General features: G+C 42.3%; 1 protein-coding gene across 1 annotated transcript; it reads left to right on the top strand.

Annotated features, from left to right (window-relative positions):
- The first annotated feature begins 3,877 nt into the window (after positions 1-3,877).
- On the top strand, positions 3,878-14,050 carry ZCRB1 (zinc finger CCHC-type and RNA binding motif containing 1). The gene is made up of 8 exons (XM_089673997.1): positions 3,878-4,028; positions 6,661-6,749; positions 6,833-6,861; positions 8,389-8,500; positions 8,584-8,691; positions 8,822-8,931; positions 9,019-9,094; positions 13,627-14,050. The coding sequence occupies exons 2-8, from the start codon at positions 6,666-6,668 to the stop codon at positions 13,756-13,758; spliced, it is 651 nt and encodes a 216-aa protein (XP_089530123.1). The 5' UTR covers positions 3,878-4,028; positions 6,661-6,665; the 3' UTR covers positions 13,759-14,050.
- The last annotated feature ends 522 nt before the right edge of the window (positions 14,051-14,572 follow it).

Below are 14,572 nucleotides of genomic sequence, written 5' to 3'. Positions count from 1 at the left end.
AAGGTCATGGACAGAGGTGACCTTATTACAGACAGAGCGGGCATTCCAGAGTGCACATGAAAAAGGGAGGGTGTTTTTGATGAGCATGGGGATTGAGATTAAATTGAGGGGATTGTGGCTATTCCTGAAGAAAGGATGGTGCCTGGTGTGGGAGTAAGATACTGAAAGACCAGGGTTCGGGGTGATATCCCCAGAGGTTAGGAGGAGGGTGAGTATATGCAGTAAAGCATGCTTGTTATACTCACTGTGGAACCTAATGGATTAATCCTCTGCATTGTGTAAAAATGCAGTTAGATCCTCACTTCTCTGATCCTCCCCTTCTTCCAGTGCCCCCCTCTTATCTCCTGATAAGACATATTGTGTGGAGTCACTTTGCACATGTGTATATTGCTAGAGATGTGTTTTCATTCTTGGGAGAGTGCATGTGATCAGCACAGGGCCAATCAGCACTGTCCAGACAGAGGCCAGGGGTTCTGCATCCTCCTAGAGCAAAATGAAGACTCCTCCTACATGCTTTAACCAGTGCTCTGCTGGACATTGATAGAAGTCACAAGACTGCTCTAACTGCCAATGAGAAAAGGTATTTATTTATTATTATTATTACTACGAGTTTATATAGCGCCAAAGGGTTTGCTCAGCGCTGTACAATTTAACAGTTTATATTTACTAAAATAATTGCATTTCCATGTAATGTGTACTGTGGGAGACCAGATATAGTGAATGCAGGGTCCTGGGTTTAGAAACATTTTAACGCTAGGTGCATTTAGCACTTGAGCATTAATTCATTTCAACACCAGAATAAGTGATTTATTCTGGCCAATTAAATGAATTAACACTCAAATGCTTGATGTGGGGTTGCAAACATTTACAAGCGTCAGGCTTTTTATGCCAAAATGCTGCTGTCAGGAGGAAAGGCTTCTAAGAGAGTCAAGAAAATGGCCTGTGTACATGAGGTCTTAAAGTGGAACTTTAGGGGGGAAAAAATACAAACTGGCGATCAGGCAAGGTTTTACACACTATTGCAGGCCATAGACAGGTCGAAAACCGGCCGTTTTTTAAGAAAAAAACAAAACAAAAATCGGTCGTTCAATAGGCCGACGTTACCACCAATGGTAAAAAAAATCGGCCAATTTTCGTCCTGTCTACGGCCGGCATTTAATTACTTCTGTCCCTATTTGACATGAAAAAGCATTGCGGTTGCAACAATGTATCCATTTGTATCCATTTCGTATACAGATGTTTTTATTCGGATACAAATAGATACATTGTTGCAACCGCAATACTTTTTCATGTCAAATATATCAGCGGACTGGAATTCTTCTTCTTCTTTTTCTTCTTCTTGCAGGTCACGGCTCATGCACAGATTTTTTATCGGTAAAACGATCGGCCGATTTGCCCATCATTGCCGGGAAAATCGGCCGATCGGCAAAATCGGATTTTTTTCCAACTTTACCGATAAAAAAAATGTGCCAAAACCTCGAAAAACAGCTGACCAATGGTTGATTGGCAAGTACTTTAACCCTTTAACCTCCTTTCTGTTACCCCTTTGCTCTGATGTTGTTCTCTGTATATTTATATATATATTGATTACATCTTTTCTCTGTAAATTATTTTATTGCACCCTTTTGACCTTTTAGTAATAAATCCTACTTTCTGAAAGTGTTGAACTGTTTCTACAGCTCTTTATTGCAACTTACAACTTCCTGCCTCTAGAAGAGCGCTACTGTGTGTGTTTAACCCTCTGTATAACCTGTCTGCGGCGACAGTGCTATACAGGTGATTATCTCAACCATCATAGTGTTATTGCTGATATTGCAGAGTTTCCTCTTTCTCTGTACAAAAAGGAGGTGGTGGCAGTGTGAAGGGTTAATTGCGTAATTAACCTGACCCAGTAACAATCGCACCCAGGCTGCCAGTACATCGATTGGTGGTCCAGTGAGCTGGAAAATCGTTGTGCAGGGTGCACCTGGGCTTGGCATTGTTACGCATGTGACATCACGGTTTTAGAATGGCTAGTCCTTTGGTCATGAGTTTGGTGAGAAGGGCTGGGGTCTGACGCGCGATTGCCACATAACGGTGTGAAAATCGGCCGATTTTAGACCTGTCTATGGCCTGCATATGTCTCTTCTGTATTAAAGTCGTGTACCTGCCTGTACACCCTGTACGCTGACCTGTGCATGTGCAGCTCAGTGTATCATGTTGGCAATGCTGAGATTAAAAGTTCCTGGGGGGGAAGGGGGTCAATTTTTCATAATTTTTTTTTTATTCTGCTTTAGCCGTGGTTCACATCTGTGCGGGTGGTGCCACTGTGGGACCTGTACAAATACCTGCAGCCGCACCACCCACACAGAGGAATGCGGGACCCTGTATTCTCTGATCCTCGACCTTCTACTGTCCTCAGTCCATCCGCTGATAGAACAGAGTCTTGGGGGCAAGTTGCACATGCTCAGTTTGGTGTGTATTGCTAGATATGTTTTTGTTTTTCTTGGGAGAGTGCATGTGATCAGGACAGGGCCAATCAGCACTGTCCAGACAGAGGCCAGGGGTTCTGCATCCTCCTAGAGCAAAATGAAGACTCCTCCTACAAGCTTCAACCAGTGCTCTGCTGGACACTGATATAAGGGCTCCTTCACATTTGACTGTATTTCTAACTCTTGCCAAACACCCCTATAGCGTTTGACAGGCGTTAGACAGGTGTTTGGGAAGCGTTTTTATTGCTCCTCAAATGCTCCCCAAACAACCTATGCACGGTTTTTAGGCGTTTGCCAAGTGTTAAAACCGCACCACAAACGCCTATAATGAAGTTAAATGGTATTAACGCTCCGCAACTGCCTCGCAACTACCTCACAACCGCGTCGCAAACACCTGCCAGGCGTTTGAGGAGTGGCACCGTAGACTTGAATGGGAGGCTTCAACTCCTGCTGCCTTGACAAGAGGCATCAGTTTTTCCGCGACGCTAATGCTTCAGTGTGAACTGCACTGTGAGCTGCCATGTGCAGAATTTTCATAGGTGTTTGAGAAGCGTTAAAAACGCTTTCCAAATGCCTGTCTGACAGCTGCTGACAAAGCTAGTGTGAAAGTAGCCTAAGTCACAAGACTGCTCTAACTGCTGATGAAAAAAGGTATTTAGCAGTTTATATGTAGTAAAATAATTGCATTTCCATGTTCTGTGTACTGTGGGAGACCAGATATAGTGAATGCAGGGTCCTGGGTTTAGTAACACTTTAATTCTAATGGCATGCCCCCCGCACTAGGGGCTTCTTCCCTGGGCACAGGAGTCTATTCAAATGAATGGGCTCTCGTGTCCATGCAAATCGTGGCCCGCACAGGTGTGAACCAGGGGTTAGGGCTCATTCACATGTGCAGCAGACACTGCTGCTTGCATCAATTTTCAGAGGTATGTGACAGGCAGTGAGGAGGTGATATGTTGCCTCCTCACTGCTGATGTAACCCTTTAAATGTTGCACTACTGTTAAATTTCACACGGTTGCGGAGTGGCCCTATTGAGCTGCATTAGTGGCATTCGGTGGCACCGCCCTCTGAAGGTGACATAGTTTTGTGGTGGCTCTGTGTGTGGTGTTTAGCAGGCAGTTGTGGCTCTACTGCCTAATTTTACTGCCCACCTGTGTGAACCAGCCCTTGAAGAACATATTAGGGTAAATCATATCATTTGTTAGAACTGTTATACTATGTAGCAGTCACTGAAGGACAGGTAAGCTCATTCATTACTATACTGTTCTCCATGACTTCCATCACCTCTCCTCCCTCGCCTGATACTCCAATGATCAGCCGGAGACGCACACAGCGCCCCTCTGTGGACCATACGACGAATAAGTCAGCCATTTTCTTGGAGACCACTATAGCCTACCAAGGGAACTATAGGAAAATGGCTCCTGTACTACGGACGGAAAATAAAGCAGTGCCTAACCCTTGGAAGCACGGCTAGGCTGTGTTGCTGGAAGGCAATGAGTACAGTAATGAGGGTGCAGGAGTGAGCAATACGTGCAGATCTTGTGGTAGAAAGGCCGGTAAGTGCTCACAGGTTTTAGATCGGTGGTCCCAATGATCGTGGTTGGAGGAAGGGGGGGATAGAAATATGTTCATGCTGCATTTTGTTTTAGTCTGCCATGTATGTCCATCTGAAATCATCGATCACAAGCAGAGAGGATGCCATTACTATTATTTATTTATTTTAATATTGATTATTCTCTGATCTGTCAAAGTGACAGAGGGGTTGATTTACTAAAACTGGAGAATGCAAAATCTGGTACAGCTTTGCACTTGCAGCGAATCGCCTGCTAACCTCAGCTTGTTCATTTAAGCTATGGCAATAAAACCTGGAAGCTTTTTATTCAGAGCTGCTCCAGATTTAGTAAATCAACCCGACAATTTATGATTGTGGGCTTGAAGGCATAGTCCACCTTTTGTAAAAATTTAATAAATGCACCCTTTAATACAGAAAACCACATGCATTTATGAATTGTTTGACTGCAGAGCATTGCCACCTGCGATCAGCACATTCTGGGTGCTCTGCGCAGGTTTCCGGCATTGTTTACATCTCAGCCCTAGATCTCTATGGAGGTGCACAGCTTCTGTTCTGGAGGAAGTGATCCACGGACTACAATGCTGAATGTGGATCTGAGTCCCTCTGCTGCCATGACTGGTGCAGTTTGAGGATGCAGCATCTGGAAATGTGACCATGGTTCATATAATGCCCTCAGGCCAAGGCAGCCCATACTTTTCTTTTTTTTTTTCATTCAACCAGAACGAATTATATGATCGATATCTCCTATCCACACATCCATGTGGCAGGAGAAATCCTCCCGGTGTGCTATTGTGTTCTGACAGCAGGGAGACTTCCCCCTCTGTCACAATACAATGGTCAGTGCTGCCATTTATAGCCAGCGGTACTGATCAATTGGCAAAAACACAACAAGCTGGTTGTACAGAAGTCAATTGGTAGATCAACTTCTGGACAATCAGGGTGCCCATACATGGGTAGAAATTTGTCTGGCCCTTGCTGAATAGGCTAGATTTCAACCCATGTATGGCCAGCTTAAAGTGAGTGATTGTAAATATGCTTTTTTTTTTTTATTGAAGCTATACTAAAATGAAAAAAAAACTTTGATCCCCAGGCGGTTTATGTCATAATGTGCTAGTATGCACCTCATTTTAGCACATTATGACAGACTTACCTGAAACGAAGTCCTCCAGTAGCGCACTGTTGGCGCTTCCATCTTCACCTGGTCTTTCTTCCAAGTACGTGGGCTCCAGCTGTTCGTAAGGTCACATCACAGTGCTCTCAATGGACGCCATACTCCAGTATGCCATTTTTTCAGAGCACAGTGCACATGCGCCAGTGAAGTCACTGGTCTCTACAAATGTGAATATCTCAAATACCATGGTACTTGTTTAGGAGATATTCACTGTACTTACAGGTAAGCTGTGTTGTAGGCTTATAGGTGCAGTTCACAATGTGAACTATTCTACTGCTTTAAAATGACAAACCTGATATACTTAGCTGCTTTGTACTCTATGCATAAAGGTAAAAAACCTTCAGTGTGCAGTTCCCCCCTCAGTCTCTTCCTCCCCCCCCCCCCCCATACTCACCTGAGCTCAAGCTTGATCCAGCAATGTGCACTCCTGGGTCTTTTCCTCCTCACTAGCTGAGCCATTGGCTCCCGCTGCTGTCATTCACAGCCAGTGAGGAGGGGCAGAGCAGTGCAGTGCTCTCTGTGTCTCAGACACACAGAGGTGGCTCGGGAGTGAGCATATATGAGTGCCCCCAGAGCAAACAGCTTGTTCTAGCAGCACTCAGCAGGGGTGGGTAGGAGCACCAGTGGTCGACCCGAGGGGAGGAGGATCGGGGCTGCTCTGTATATCATGCTTTTTATTTTAAAAATAAACAATCTGAACCTTTACAAACACTTTAAAGTTGTTTATACTTTCCAGATGTCTTCTAAACGAAAAGCTAAATGCAGGAGTGCCAGTGTGAATGAGGCCTGAGCTTTTAAATGAAGGTTGATGTTGCTTACTTCTTTTTAAAGTGCTAGTTGCCTGGCTGTCATTCTGATCCATTGGATCCAATACTAAATGTACCTGTAGTAGTAGTAAGCCTTTTTTTGCGGTTGAATGCTGCTTTGATCATGGGAAATGGTCGATTGCAAAGCCAACACTGGGATTGTTGATCTTTTGGGTTTCCTACATCTCTCACTGCTTTAGCCTGCTGATCTCCATGTCATTACTGTCTGCTGTGGTGATGTGAAGGTCACCAGGAGGAACCAGTAACATCTGTGGGGGATCCAGGAGATTGATACTCCTGAAAGTGTTGTTTTTTTTTTAGTAGGCTTTTTCTCAAGATTGGTGTGGGCTTGGTACACTGGCTTGAATAACTTTTTCTATAACGACTGGGTCACTTCATGTCCTCTGCAGACAGAGGAAGATGCAGGATTTACTATATCTGTGTATAGGATTATCTCAAAGTAGGCATCCTGGGAGCCCTAGTTTAATATCCATTAACTTGCATTTGAAAGAGCAAAAACCTGTGAGGTAGGTTGTAGGCATACAATGGAATGCCAACATTTTGGGAGTGCAATGGGGGTTTTTTTTTTTTTTGTAAAAACAATTTTATGTTTTCTTAAGCTGCATTTATTTTTGTAGGTACAATGAGTGGCGGTCTTGCTCCCAGTAAAAGTACTGTCTATGTATCTAATTTCCCATTCTCACTCACCAACAATGATCTTCACAGGGTAAGTTTACAACTTGTGCTTGTGTGGTATCTCACTGGGGTTAAAAGCAAATGTATCACCAGATTTTCCATTTTTTTTTCCAGATATTTTCAAAGTATGGACAAGTAGTAAAGTAAGTATTCTATTAGTATATAAACTGTGCAAACAGAGGGAACTGTCAGTGTCCAATTGCATTTTTTTTAAAGGTGGACAATAGCATTAAACTCTTAAGAATAATGGTGAAACACAACTTGAGGTTAAAGGGGATATGAGCCCCACATTGTTTATGTAGACTTCTCATAGGTTATAGATCCTGGAGCTGAATCTCATTCTTGAGACAAGACTAAGGCAGAGTTTTTTTTTTTCTCTTTATGCAACCAATTAATCCTCCCTGCTGAGCTATTATATTCTGACAGTGGGGAGACTTCTTTGCTTTCAGAATACACTGATCAATGCTGCCTGCTATAGCTGGTGGCACTGATGGAGTGGGGAAAATCCAACTTCTTGGCCATACATGGATCGAAATTCGGCCGGTTCCGTAGGGAATTTCAACCCATGTATGACAATCTTAAAGCAGAGCTCCAGTCAAAATGTAAAAAAATTAAAAGTCAGCAGCTACAAAATCTGTAGCTGCTGACTTTTAAAAAAACATATACTCACATGTCCTCGCCACAACTGGTCTCACCAGCCGTTCTCTCTTTCCGGCATCAAGTATCTTAGGTGTGGGAAAGCTGTCACAGTCGGGTGACCACTGTGCATACCCAATTAGCGCAGCACCTTGTGAATGGTCCTGTACTCTTCTGGGATCTGTCACATATCTCAGAAGACTACGGGGGGGGGGGGGGGGGGGTTACAACTTCCGGTTCCGATCGCAGACATGGGAGCAGTTGCCTTTCAAAATCGGGTACCCACTCCTCAAAGCAGCCAATCCTTAACAGGGATGAGGCCTTAAGGTGAAACTTCCCCTTTTGAGTGAAGCTTCGCTTTAAGTTTGAAGAATGAAGCTGCTGCTTCAAAATGCTTCATCAGTCTTGCTTTTTTTATTTCTTTAAGTTTTCTAAAAATGTTACATGTCAGAAGGGACCAAAACAAGGTGCATAACGTACAACATAGGATATACAGCAATCACAAAACATGTCAAATCATGGGGAAGGTAGAGTGGATGAACAAATGTTACTGCGCTTGGGTACATAAGGGAGGAAAGCAAGTAAAGAGGCAAACATAATTGGCAGGGCGAGAGTATATGCCCTCAGGTTATAGAAAGAGGGGACCATTCTTTTTTTTTTTTTTTTTGTATAGGCTCTTGTGAAGTGTATATGCAGAGCATTTCGCTCAACCTCATGCCTATGGTATCAGAAGATATTCACAGGCCAACAATTCTCAGGGGAGATTTGTTCAATTACCATTGCTCCTTTCAAGATAAGCTGGTGCCCCTGCTTGCCTGCTTCTCATCTTTTGTCAGCATTTTCACTTAGGTATATTGGGGTGACCCAAGCATGCATGTTCATTAAATAGGGTTCAGAAAAACTGTGTGAGAGTGCCATGTTTTAGAGATCGGGTTTGCAAAAGTCAAACTGTGCCTTGCCTCTATGTCTAACAATTTTCTCCTAATTTGTAATGCAAGAATTTCTGTGTTTTTTTTTTTTTCTGCATCCACTAGAGTCACCATTTTGAAAGAAAAAGAAACCCGAAGAAGTAAAGGAGTTGCATTTGTTTTATTTTTAGATAAGGAAAGTGCACAAAACTGTGCTAGGGCATTAAACAATAAACAGGTATATTTCTAGATAATATTGTCATATACAAATGCTGATTGTCTTGCCTAGATCTAGACTGTAAATATATACTTGTCCTGCAGCTTTTTGGCAGAGTACTGAAAGCAAGCATTGCAATAGACAATGGCAGAGCAGCAGAGTTCATCCGGAGGCGAAATTACACTGACAAGTCCAGGTGTTATGAATGTGGGGTAAGTAAAATCTGAACATTATTGTATATTAAATCAGTGCTTTCACTTAGAAAATTTGTATTCACTGCTTTGAATGTCTTTACAGTAGTAATGTTTTATATACTGACTTTATCTTTTATTTGTACTAAAGGATACAGGTCACTTGAGCTATGCTTGCCCCAAAAATATGCTAGGTGATCGTGAGCCTCCACAGAAGAAGGAAAAGAAGAAGAGGAAGAAAGTGGTTGAAGTAGAAGAACTGTATGTATTTTCATGTCTTTTGACTAAATGTACTATGAATATTATTAAATGGCATACATTTTACTGAAGAAACACATTACATTTCAGACCTGAAGAGGATCAGAGTGAGGATGAAGGTGAAGATCCAGCTCTTGACAGCCTTAGTCAAGCGATAGCTTTCCAGGTACATGTTGTTATTATCATTATTATTATTATACAGGATTTATATAGCGCCAACATAGCCCTTTACAACATGAGGGCAGACAGTACAATTACAATGCAATTCAATACAGGAGGAATCAGAGGGCCCTGCTCTTAGCGCAAGTAATACAAAATACAATAGGCTAGCAATGTAACAAAAGAAGTGTAGTTTGAGGATTAGGATTGCAAGGCGCAGCACATGGTGTGATTATTGAGTTTACTATTTGAGAGTGATATCTGGTATACTTATGCATTCTCACTGTACAAAAGAGTTGATTCTGGAAAAGTTCTGGCAACCAGAATGGCTTCTGCTGATATGAATATCATGCCCTTAAGTATCACCAGGCCTGGGATAACCATCTAGTTATATCACTGTTAAGGCAGGTGTAGTGTTTAATCAATACTGCTATAAAACTGCTGTGCTTTACAGTGAGTGAGTATAGTGGTAGATATTAGTTGTACCGCTCCCCATTACAGACCTGGATGACATTACTTTTGCATGTGCTCTCTGTCAAGAAACTTTTGGTCCGCATCATTTCCGATTATGCAAAGCTGCTAGAGTGAGAGGAAGAGAACTAACTATAGGTCTGCTGTATGGAGGGGCGGGGGGGGACTGTGTATTAAAGCCTTATTGTTTGGACTCGGGGCTTAAGCTTGGAACATACAGGCCAGAAATTGGTCGAAAAGGGTCCGTTTGGCAGCAACTGGCCAACTTTCAGCTCGTGTGTACAGCTGTCTGTTTTTGTGGGCATGCTGGAAAACCAGCATCTGACAGGCATCCGATCAGCTCTTGCAGCCAATGGCTGCGAGCGCTGATCATTGTTTTCTGATGGGAGGGGTAATCCCCTGTCAAAACACAAAGGCACAGCGGGGAATATCGCTCAGAACTTAGTGGGTACCCAGCTTTAGAGTTTGGGAAGAATTGTCCAATGCCATGAGAGTGCATGAGGAAGATAAAATGTGACATTTTGTTCTCTTTTCACTTTAAGTTTGCTTTAATAATAGATAAAAATATTCTAAAAGGTATCAACATTGCATCCCAAGGAAGTAAAATAATGAGCTACTCTCATGTATTACTTTTTACTCTTTTGTGTACAAGATGAATAAAAAAACCTAATGAGCAGATTTTACCTGTACTACAAATTTTAAAAATATCAGTTTGACCACTTGCCTACCATGCACTTTCACCTCCTTCCTGTCCAGGACAATTTTCAGCTTTCAGCGCCGTCTCACTTTGCATGACAATTGTGTGCTTATGCAACACTGTACCCAAACAAAATTTGTATAATTTTTTTTTTCTAGACAAATAGAACTTTCTTTTGGTGGTATTTAATCACTACTAGGTTTTTTATTTTTTGCTAAACGAAAAAAGACCAACATTTTGAAGAAAAAAAAAAAGGTTTTCCTTAGTTTCTGTTATAAAGTTTTGTCAGTAAGTGATTTCTCTCCTTCACTGATGTGCAGATAGACAGGACAGATGAGGAGACCCTGATAGGTGGCACTGATGGGGTTACACTAATAATCAGGGCACTGATTATCAGTGTAGTTATCCCCTGTGTAAATTGCCACTTTCTGGCTGTCCTCTTACTCTGTCAGCATGAGGAGAGGGCTGCCAATAACCGGCATTTCCTGTTTATGCTGTAATTGGACACAGCTGGTCACATGGAAAAGGGCTGCTCTGATTGGCCCTTTACTGCCCAGTGCACACCCCAGGGGGGGACGGGGGCGTGTGTGGTTCTGGAAGAACACCCTCTCAGAACTTAGCCAACTGTGCTGTAGCTGTCTTTTGGCTATAGCGCGGTCGGCAAGTAGTCAAAACATTTTGGACCAACAATGGCCCTACAATATCAAACGTTAATTCATATTACAGATACATATTGCCAAAAGTATTGGGACACCCCTCCAAATCATTGGATTCAGGTGTTCCAATCAAAACCATGGCCATAGGTGTATAAAATCAAGCATCTAGGCATGCAGACTGCTTCCACAAACATTTGTGAAAGAATGGGTCGCTCTCAGGAGCTCAGTGAATTCAAGTTTGGCAACGTGATAGATTGCCACCTGTGCAATAAGTTTATCTGTGAAATTTTCTTGCTACTAAATATTCTACGGTCAAATGTTAGTGGTATTATAACAAAGTGGAAGCAAATGGGAACAACAGCAACTCGGCCACGAAGTGGTAGGCTATGTAAAATGACAGAGCGGGGTCAGCACATGCTGACGCGTACAGTGCGCAGAAGACGCCAACTGTCTGCAGAGTCAATAGCTAAAGACCTCCAAACTTTGTGTGGCCTTCAGATTAGCATAACAGTGTGCAGAGAGCTTCATGGAATGTGTTTCCATGGCCGAGCAGCTGCATCCAAGCCTTACTTTACCAAATGCAACGCAAAGCGTCAGATGCAGTGGTGTAAAACACGCCCCAACTGGACTCTAGAGAAGTGAAGACGTGTTCTTTGGAGTGACGAATCGCGCTTCTCTCTGGCAATCCGATCGTTGTGTCTGGGTTTGGCGGTTGCCAGGAGCACGGTACATGCCTGACTGCATTGTGCCAAGTGTAATGTTTGGAGGGGGGATTATGTTGTGGTTTTGTTTTTCAGGGGTTGGGCTTGGCCCCGTAGTTTCAGTGAAGGGAACTCTTAAGGCGTCTGCATGCCAACATTTTGGACAATTTCATGCCCCCAACTTTGTGGGAACAGTCTGGGGATGGCCCCTTCCTGTTCCAACATGACTGCGCACCACTGTACAAAGCAAGGTCCATAAAGACATGGATGAGTGAGTTTCGGGTGGAGGAACTTGACTGGCCTGTACAGAGTCCTGACCTCAACCTGATAGAACACCTTTGGGGTGAATTAGAGCGGAGACGCGAGCCAGGCCTTCTCTGCCGACATCAGTGCCTGACCTCACAAATGTGCTCCTGGAAGAATGGTCAAACATTCCTATAGACACACTCCTAAACCTTGTGGACAGCCTTCTCAGAAGAGTTGAACCTGTTATAGCTGCAAAGGTTGGGCCAACTCAATATTAAACCCTATAGACTAAGACTGGGATGCCAATAAAGTTCCTGTGCATGTAAAGGCAGGCGTCCCAGTACTTTTGGCAATATAGTGTAAATGTAAGTTGGTTCTGTTCCAAATGGGGAGATTTACAAAAACTGGTGCATACAGAATATGGTGCAGCTGTGCATAGTAACCAATCGGCTTCTAGTTTTTATTGTCATAGTTTAATTGAACAAGCTGAAGTTAGAAACTGGCTACTAGGGACAGGTGCACCAGATTCTGCGTACACCAGTTTTTTTTAAAGAAATCTTCCCCTATATCTTTCTCAAATTAAACATACGTTATAGTAATAAAGTAAAAAATAGCAGTCCAGCATATGTTGCTTAAAGCGATTCTAAAGGGTCATTTTTTTTTTTTTTTAAATAACAGACATGTCTATACTTATCGTGTGCAGTGGTTTGGTACACACCAGCCTGGATCTTCCTCTTCTTAGGTCCCCCGCAGGCTCTCCTGGCTCCTCCTGTCTGTCAGGTGCCCCCACAGCAAGCAGCTTGCTATGGGGGCTCCCACTGCTTCTTGCGTCCATTCACACATGCAGCTGTGGCTTGGCCCCGCCCCCTCTCTCTCCTCTTTGGCTGACTGGCTGTGATTGACAGCAGCGGGAGCCAATGGCTCCTGCTTGCTGTCTCAGCCAATGGGAAGGCAGAGACCCATGACAGCTGAGACTGTCATTCACATTGCTGGGTCGCAATAAGGCTCAGGTAAGTGTTGAGGGGGCTGGGGGAGCTGCTGCACACAGAAGGTTTTTTACCTTCATGCATAAAATGCATGAAGGTAAAAACCTTCAGCCTTTACAACCATTTTAATGATGTATTAAAAGATGGGACAGCTTTCCATAAGACTGAGTTGTTTTGCAGACATAGGCTGTGTTCTCAGGATGGAACTGTTTTATGCTAGCCGAAATTTAACAATATACAACTTAAAATAATGTATTACCAACAGCGTATGAAAAAAATATCTTAAATGGTTAGTACATTACAATAGCACAGATACAGTACATACGTGGTTACATGTCCTATCACGTGTGTGCGTAAATCAACCAGCACAGGATTAAGATACTCCCTGGGTGGACACAGGGGTAGGAAGAGAATGACTGGGGATAGGGGTCCAAAACAGAAATGTCCCACTCCTGGTTAGAAATATAATTTCCACAGGTAAGTATAGACCAACAATAATACAGCAACCACACAAACGCTATACACATACTCTTTGCAGTCTGTATATTTGCAGGTTCAGGAACTTTCAATTCCAGAACTCTGTAATTACTAATAAACACTGCTGCCAATAATTAGTGCTAGAATAAAAGTTACAGGATATGTACAGGTATGTTGCATCCCAGGTTTATTTAAATGGTCAATTTATGTTTGACTAAAATGCAGGTCCTAATATTGTAATGTCACGGCATTGCTTATACAGAATTTTCACAACACAAAGTTTTTTTTTTTCCCCTCCATTTCAGCAAGCAAAAATAGAAGAAGAATCAACCAAATACAGACAGACCACAGGGGATGCCTCTACATCTGAAGATTCAAGAAAACCAAGAATAAAAAAGAGTGCATACTTCAGTGATGAAGAAGAACTGAGTGACTGAATTACTGTACATTTATTGTGTAAATACTTTTTACTATGTGAAGCTATCATTGTCATTAAATAGGCCTTAAACATGACTAGTCACAGAAAAAGAAATGTTTAAATTTTAGTTGTTTTGCATCCACAGATTCAGGGTTTGTTTAGGTGTTTATTAATGGATTTCACTGTTGTCTGCTTTTTATAGATGATATTGGTATAGTTTTCATTTTTCTAGTGTCATCTATAAAACCCAGTGTTGTATATTCCAAACTCAGAAACAGTAATACAGATTATATTAAAGAGTTTGTACAGTATATCCCAACAAAGAACTTTGCTTATGTTTGGTCTGGTAAATATAATTTTGATAGCATTTTGTTATACCTATTCAGTAAGTACAAAAAAAATACCTGTTGACCCTGCCAGAAATTCAGTGTTGTCTGTCTTCTGCTTCTCAGTCTTATCATCTAAGGGTAACCTCAAAAAGGTTTCTCCTGCGTACTACAAAATACCCCACATATGTTATGGAGATGGGGAGACATCCTGTAGTCTTATCATACTTTAAAAATAATACACTTTATTTTATATAGCACCTTTTAAAGGTAGCTTCTCAAAACGCTTTACAAAGAAAACACCAGAAATACACAGGATAAAATAAAGGCAAAAAAGGAACAATTATATGAAAGCTTGGCTGAAGAAAAAAGTTTTTAGATTTGATTTGAATGAGTTTAGAGATGATGAGTCTGGGATATTTTTGGAAGTGAATTCCAGAGTTTTAGGGCATAGCTGGAGAAGGCTCTGTGTCCCATCAAGTGTAGGTGAGTAGGGGGGACACACGG

The sequence above is a fragment of the Staurois parvus genome, unplaced genomic scaffold (genome assembly GCF_062004578.1).
Source record: "Staurois parvus isolate SC_StPar_1 unplaced genomic scaffold, SC_StPar_1.0 ptg000147l, whole genome shotgun sequence".
Taxonomy (NCBI): Eukaryota; Metazoa; Chordata; class Amphibia; order Anura; family Ranidae; genus Staurois; species Staurois parvus.
Note: the sequence above shows the minus strand (reverse complement) of the source record. Positions and strands in the feature narration are given on the sequence as shown.

Excerpts from the sequence above, each read along its gene's own strand:
- ZCRB1 (XM_089673997.1), top strand. The coding sequence starts at position 6,666 with ATGAGTGGCGGTCTTGCTCCCAGTAAAAGTACTGTCTATGTATCTAAT. Across the intron at positions 6,862-8,388 it reads AAGTATGGACAAGTAGTAAA|AGTCACCATTTTGAAAGAAA; the intron begins GTAAGTATTCTA and ends TGCATCCACTAG. Across the intron at positions 8,692-8,821 it reads CCAGGTGTTATGAATGTGGG|GATACAGGTCACTTGAGCTA; the intron begins GTAAGTAAAATC and ends TTTGTACTAAAG.